Here is a 7,249-nt window from a genome sequence, read left to right as displayed (position 1 = left end):
GCACGGCCCACCGGCGCGTGAACAACTGCTCGGACATGTGCTTCCACCAGAAGTACCGCACGCACGACGGCACCTGCAACAACCTGCAGCACCCCATGTGGGGCGCCTCGCTCACCGCCTTCGAGCGCCTGCTCAAGGCCGTGTACGAGAACGGCTTCAACACGCCACGCGGCATCGACCCGGGCCGGCGCTACCACGGGCACCCGCTGCCCATGCCCCGCCTGGTGTCCACGGCCCTCATCGGCTCAGAGGCCATCACCCCGGACGAGCAGTTCACGCACATGCTCATGCAGTGGGGCCAGTTCCTGGACCACGACCTGGACTCCACGGTGGTGGCCCTGAGCCAGGCCCGCTTCTCCGACGGGCAGCACTGCAGCTCGGCCTGCAGCAACGACCCACCCTGCTTCTCGGTGGCCCTGCCGCCCGACGACCCGCGGGCACGAAGCGGGGCACGATGCATGTTCTTCGTGCGCTCCAGCCCCGTGTGCGGCAGCGGCATGACGTCGCTGCTCATGAACTCCGTGTACCCCCGCGAGCAGATCAACCAGCTCACGTCCTACATCGACGCCTCCAATGTGTATGGCAGCTCTGAGCACGAGGCCCGCGCCGTCCGCGACCTGGCCAGCCAGCGCGGGCTGCTGCGCCAGGGCATTGTGCAGCGCTCTGGCAAGCCTCTGCTGCCCTTCGCCGCCGGGCCGCCCACCGAGTGCATGCGGGACGAGAACGAGAGCCCCATCCCCTGCTTCCTGGCCGGCGACCACCGTGCCAACGAGCAGCTGGGCCTCACCAGCATGCACACACTCTGGTTCCGCGAGCACAACCGCGTGGCCACTGAGCTGCTGGCGCTGAACCCGCACTGGGACGGCGACACGGTCTACCACGAAGCCCGCAAGCTGGTGGGCGCCCAGATGCAGCACATCACCTTCCAGCACTGGCTGCCCAAGGTGCTGGGCGAGGCAGGCATGAAGATGCTGGGCGAGTACCGCGGCTACGACCCGGGCGTCAACGCCGGCATCGTCAACGCCTTCGCCACGGCCGCCTTCCGCTTCGGCCACACTCTTGTCAACCCTGTGCTGCAGCGGCTGGACGAGGACTTCCGGCCGCTGGCGCTGGGCCACGTGCCGCTGCACAAGGCCTTCTTCTCTCCCTTCCGCATCGTCAACGAGGGCGGCATCGACCCGCTGCTCCGCGGCCTCTTCGGCGTGCCCGGCAAGATGCGCGTGCCGTCCCAGCTGCTCAACACGGAGCTCACCGAGCGGCTCTTCTCCATGGCACACACGGTGGCGCTGGACCTGGCCGCCATCAACATCCAGCGCGGCCGCGACCACGGCGTGCCGCCCTACCACGAGTACCGCGTCTATTGCAACCTGTCGGCCGCCCACACCTTCGAGGGCCTGAAGAATGAGATCAAGAGCCCCGAGATCCGGGAGAAGCTGCAGCGGTGGGTGTGGGGGCCGCGTGGGGCGGGGCCGAGCCCGGGAGGGTGGGGTGGAGCGTGAAGTTAGAGACGGGAGGCCGCTGGGTGCGCCTGCTGTGGCCCCGGAGCCGGCAGGACGGTGAGTCCTGAGCCCTGAGGTTTGTCCACGTCCCCAGGGTCCCTGCCCCGTAGGCGGCAGCTTCCACTCTTCCCGGGAGAGACGTCCCTGGGCTGGGGGGACAGAGGTGTGAGGAGACCTGCCGCACGGGGCAGGGGCCCCGGGAAGCCCTGGGCAGCCCGTCCTCCCGGGAGCAAAGCAGCAGCCAAGCTTGGGCTCATCAGGCCTGCTGAGAGGGGCTTCCCCCCATGCCAGCCTGCTCCCGGGGCCCTGTGCATCCAGACGGTGGATTGACCGAGCTCTCAGGACCCACCAGCCTCTCTCCTGGCGTCCAGTCTGCTCTGGCTCCTCCCCTCCTGTGTTTCACATCGTTTATTCCAGTGTTTCTGACCTGGTCTTTAGTGGAGGTGACCACTCACGGGGAACCCTCGCAGCCGCTGGTCAGCTGGTCCCTGTGCGTGTGCAGTAGTTTCTCTCACGTTTGAAAGAGTCTTTTAGAAAGGAAAAAGATGCTTTCTTGTAAAGGCTCACTCTGGGTGTGCTCCGGACTCTCCTGTTCTGTACAAGGTGGGCCGCTGGCTAAGTTACAGGCTTAACCCTGAGGCTCAGCTGTGCTCCCCTGGGGCCGGGCCCGTGCCTTCTGGGGAAAGTGGCGCCTTACTCATGATTCACTGCAGGTTGTAAGTAAGTGAGCACTGTCATCCACTCAGTTCAACATGCTCCAGTCTTGGTTTAAATCACAGTGTCAGGTGGCCGGGTTCGTAGACGATCACCCTCCTGTCCAAGACCTTGCGTCCCAGGGCTGCTCAGCTCGGGGGTGTGGACGGTCAGTGTCTTTCACGCTTGAATATCCCTGTTGTTCTCGTCCAGAGGGACAAGGTCACTTCCCCAGGGTTTGTCCCTTGCCCGACTTACATCACCACCGTGCGAAGGACCTGCTCTCCAGCCCAGCCCTGTTGGGAGTTGCGGGACCCGGGCCAAATGCATGACCCGCCCACACGGGGGTCCCACCTCTCCCTTCCCCTGCGTCAGGCCCCACTAAGAGTGGGAGTGAGAGGGGTGTCCCAGAGGAGAGGTGACGCGACAGCGGGTCCCAGCCTCGGCCCCTGAGCCCGCCAGGGAAGGGAGGCCTCTGGACAGAGGTGCAGGAGCGAGTGGTCCCCGCTGTGTTGGTGGTGTCTGACCAGATCCATTCCCAGCAGCCTGGTGTGAGTGGAGGAGTGACCTTGCCTGGGGGCTGTGATCATCCAGGTGCCCTCTCCATCTGGGTCTGCGCCCCCAGCGTGGGGGCGTCCCGTGCAGGCCAGTTGTTCAGGTTGGGGCAGAGGGGGAGCCCCACCTGGGAACGGGGTGTCTCCTCTGGGAAAAGCCCCCTCAGGCAGAGAACCAAACTCTCCTGGCTCTTCCTGATGATTGCCACCTGAACCGAAGTTCAGCGTGAACTTGCGGGCGCTGAGGGCGGCCTCACGCTGACCCCGCTCCCGAGATGCGCAGCTCTGCAGACGGCCCTGCCCGCCCTTGCCCAGGGTCAGCATCCCAGGTCCGAGAGGGCGGAAGAGGCGTCTCGATTACAGGATGCGTAGGACTTGGAAGAGTTTGACGAAAGGGCTTGTCCTTGGACGTCTAAGCCTTGCTGACTTAGTCTTTTGTCCCGTGTCCGTTAGTGAGTGGGTTCCTCACAGGAGACACGCGTCCGGTGTTGGGGAGACGCCTGCGTCTTCGGAGCGTGTGCCTCCAGTGGTTCGGAGCTTCGTCTTCGTGTGCTTCTGCGACGGGGGCTGTGGAAGGTTCACACTAAGACCTCAGGTTGTCTTTGAGCAGTCAGGAAGATTTGGTTTTAATTTCCTTCCTTGTGTTTTCTGGGCTTCTCTAAACTTTGTATAATAAACATCTCTGTGTGTGTATTTTACCATGTGTGTATAAACAGGAAGCAGGAATGTTTCTTTAAAATACGGCTGAGAGATGCTTTAAAGAAGGAGCTGGATTGTCATTGTTAAGTGAAGGTCTGAGTCACATCAGACGGTGATGGAGGGCAGCACGAGGCTTTTTCCGTTCCTGCCGTGCTCTGCACCATGTCAGGATGGCCGAGCCGTCCAGGGCGCGGGTTCAGGTCGCAGCCTTCCTGGAGGCGTGGGCTCGAATCCCACTTTCGACAACGCTCGTCTTGGGCTTCCCTGGTGGCTCAGATGGTAACGAATCTCTCTGTCATGAGGGAGTCAGTCCCAGGTTCGATCCCTGGGTCGGGAAGATCCTCTGGAGGAGGAAATGGCAACCCACTCCAGTATCCTTGCCTGGAGAATCCCAGGGACAGAGGAGCCTGGTGGGCCGCAGTCCACGGGGTCGCAGAGGGTCGGGCGTGACGTGCGCCTGGCGCTCCCCGGGCCCCGGCGCTGAGTCTGAGGCTCCGCTCCTTCTCGCAGGCTGTACGGCTCCCCGCTCAACATCGACCTGTTCCCGGCCCTCATGGTGGAGGACCTGGTGCCCGGCAGCCGCCTGGGACCCACCTTGATGTGTCTGCTCAGCACGCAGTTCAGGCGCCTTCGGGACGGGGACAGGTAAGCCCCAGGAGCTCAGCGGGCACCCCGGGCAGGGGTGTTCCCAGAGAGTGGCCGGTGCTGGTTCGGCAGTGACTGCTGCTGGTCTTAGCGCGGACTTCTCCTCTCCTTGGGTTGCTCAGAGCTCTGTCACCTAAGCACGGGACTCTCAGGTCTGTGTCGTGAGCAGAGCTGAGCGTGAGGACGGTCTTAACCAGCTCCTGGGGCTGCGGCCTCGCCAGGCTCTCTCTGACCCCACTCTCGCTCCGGGGACGCAGGCTGTGGTACGAGAACCCGGGGGTCTTCACTCCCGCCCAGCTCACCCAGATCAAGCAGAGCTCGCTGGCCCGCATCGTGTGCGACAACGCCGACAACATCACGCGTGTGCAGAGGGACGTGTTCCGTGTGGCCGAGTTCCCGCACGGCTACAGCAGCTGCGACGAGATCCCCCGCGTGGACCTCCGAGTGTGGCAGGACTGCTGTGAAGGTGCGCGCGGCTTCCCATCCTCCGCTGACAGCTGGGCGGAGCGCGGGCTGGGGTCAGCACAGCAGGGGAACAGGCGGAGACAGGGGCCTGGGGGGCGGTCAGCCCTGAGCGTCCCCGCTGGGCAGCGCTGTGGAACCTGGACGTGGTGAGTGACTGTGGCGAGTCTGTAAAGCCAAGAGAAGGAGTTAGTATGAGAGCTGAGACACTCAGTGAAAGAAACAGAGGGCACAGCGTTGACGCAGGAAGCGCCTAGTGTTCCTTGAAAGCCTCCCACGCGCCTACATCTGACAGCCGCCTACTTGTACCTGTGGCTTCCCTGGTGGCTCAGTGGTGATCTGCCTGCAATGCAGCAGAGTCCAGTTGGATCCCTGGGTTGGGAAGATCCCCTGGAGAAGGGATAGGCTACCCACTCCAGTATTCTTGCCTGGAGAGTCCCACGGACAGAGGAGCCTGGTCTGGTGCCTACCGCCTACGGGGTTGCAAAAGAGGTGGACACAGCTTAGCAACTAAGCAATAAATCTGAACCTGCAGGTAAAAGATGAATAAGAAACGTGAAAAGTGTGTCGGAGATAAAGTCGATCTTTTTAAATGTGTGCTGTGTGTCGTAAATGCCGAGAATAACTTCTGTAAGCAGAGAGGCATGCTGTGAACACTTCTGAGGAAGCGAGGGGCGATGGCAGGCGCCCGCAGGCCTCTGGGAGCCCGGGAGGCCCGTTTCTGGATGTGCCATCCAGGCTGCGCAGGGGCCAGTGTCTCCCCGCGAGGTTCCTGCTCCGCATTCTGGGTTCTCCTTTGAACGTAGCTTTGGCTTTATTCAGACTGTGATCAGAGACCTAGGGAACACTGCAGCGGGGAAACACCGAGGGCCCGTTCCGGTGGTGACCCCACGGGTCACACAGCCGTGGCCGAGGTGGCCCCGAGCCCCAGCCCTTGGCCCGCCATGCTGGTGGGCACAAGTGCAGAATCCAGTTTTCCCTCCCGTGTCTTCTTCCTGAAGAAGTCCAGCCTAGGTCGTTCCCATTAGTAATTGGTCTTAATTCGCTGTTCTTTTCATTAGTAAGTATTGAAATCTGGGTTGATATGTGTGGGTGTTATGTGAGTGTTTGTAGCCTCTCTCTGCACGTATATGATGTGCGTGTAACGTATAATATGCTAAATATATATGTATATGACAAATGTGATTTACAATGTTGTAGAATTCACTTAAAATTTAAAGTTTTGCTCTGTATATTCCCAAGTTTGCAAAGCATTTAATTCTTATTTTTATAGTTCTTGGGAACTTGGGATCTTGTTTTTCTTTCTTAAAAAAAATACTTTGACTGGTTTATTAAGGTTGCAACAGTTTTCCACATATATGGCAAAGAATTTCATTTTTTGTGTTCACAGAAAGCAGTTCTATTTGAAAATCATAGGGAAAAGCCAGTTCTTTTTAGATACAGAAACTCCATTTTCTGATGGCTTTACCAGACTCCCTGTAGTTGTCGAGGAAGGGACGAATTCAGGTTTGCTGTTTTTTGCCCCAAACCCAAGTCCTCTGAGAGCCTGAGCCCTGATCCAGACTTGTCCTCTGTCCGTCCCCAGCCCCTTCAGCGGGACGGCAGAGTGTAGGTACTTGGCGCAGCTCTGACCTCCTTTCTTCTGGATTCCTCTCCTCTTAGCTGTCTGAGGCACAGCCCTGATAGGACACAACTTAGAAGAGTTGCTTTATGAGCTTTATCTGTGTTTCTTTTAGTCCAAGAGTCGTACCTAAAAAGCGGCAGGAAAAGGAGAGCTCAGTTTGACAGGACCAGATGTCAGTTGCTGTTAACGTTTCACTTCCCTGAGTACGAAAGGGCCGCTTGACACAGCCTTGAGCTGCGTCTCAGTCATGTTTTTGTTTGATCCAAGTGTGGAAGTAGCACGTGTGGGAAACCCAAGGAGCTCCATCTGGGAACATCTTTTTCTTTGGATCAAAGTGATGAATTTCAGCTTCTCTGTGGGCTGATGAGTCATAGAGAGGAATCCATTCCCGTGTGCCGTTTTGAAAGAGTCGTAGAAATTACTGAAATAAAGTCTCCTGGGTCGGGCAGGATGGCGGGTGTGTGCCCCACTCGGGGGCTGGGCTGTGCCGGGGGGAGCGTGGGGGGGCCACAGGCTCCAGGCCCCTCGCCCGGGGTAGCAGGGAGCTGAGTGCAGGGCGCCTCCGCCCCCTGTGATGTGAGCACCTCTCGTGTCCTTCGGGAGGGAAGGTTCTCTCCCAGACGTCCTTGATGTCCTTCGTGAGAGTCGCCAACCCTGACCTGTACACTTTGCCCACAGACTGCAGAACCCGCGGCCAGTTCAATGCCTTCTCCTACCACTTCCGAGGCAGGCGGTCTCTTGAGTTCAGCTACCAGGAGGATGAGCCAGCCAGGGAGACGGGGCCCGGGAAGGTGCCAAGGTATGACCGAGCCCCTGGCTGGCCCTCGAGCGTGTGGGGTGCCCCACGCGTCTGCCCGTCCACGCACCTCGTGCTGCAGCCTGGGAGCCCACGCCAGCGGCTCCATCCCTGAGTGCCCCTTGCCTCTCTGAGCAGAGCCGGGAAGCCCCGGGTACCTCCCAGTAACACCACAGACCCCTCCTTGGAGCAGCCGCAGGGGGCAGGGACCACCGACTTCCGGGAGTTTGTCCTGGAGATGCAGAAGACCATCACGGACCTCAGGAAGCAGGTGGGC

General features: G+C 60.1%; 1 protein-coding gene across 1 annotated transcript in view; it reads left to right on the top strand.

Moving 5' to 3' along the window:
* PXDN (peroxidasin) overlaps positions 1-7,249 on the top strand; it is a 40,178-nt gene that overhangs the window by 29,974 nt on the left and 2,955 nt on the right. Inside the window, exons 18-22 of the mRNA XM_010848440.1 lie at positions 3-1,441; positions 3,956-4,090; positions 4,348-4,556; positions 6,855-6,975; positions 7,111-7,243. Coding sequence (XP_010846742.1) covers positions 3-1,441; positions 3,956-4,090; positions 4,348-4,556; positions 6,855-6,975; positions 7,111-7,243 — 2,037 coding nt within the window. The remainder of the gene's footprint in view (positions 1-2; positions 1,442-3,955; positions 4,091-4,347; positions 4,557-6,854; positions 6,976-7,110; positions 7,244-7,249) is intronic.

Source organism: Bison bison, unplaced genomic scaffold (genome assembly GCF_000754665.1).
Source record: "Bison bison bison isolate TAMUID 2011002044 unplaced genomic scaffold, Bison_UMD1.0 scf7180017864266, whole genome shotgun sequence".
Lineage (NCBI taxonomy): Eukaryota > Metazoa > Chordata > Mammalia > Artiodactyla > Bovidae > Bison > Bison bison.
This window is presented reverse-complemented; position numbering and strand designations above follow the sequence as displayed.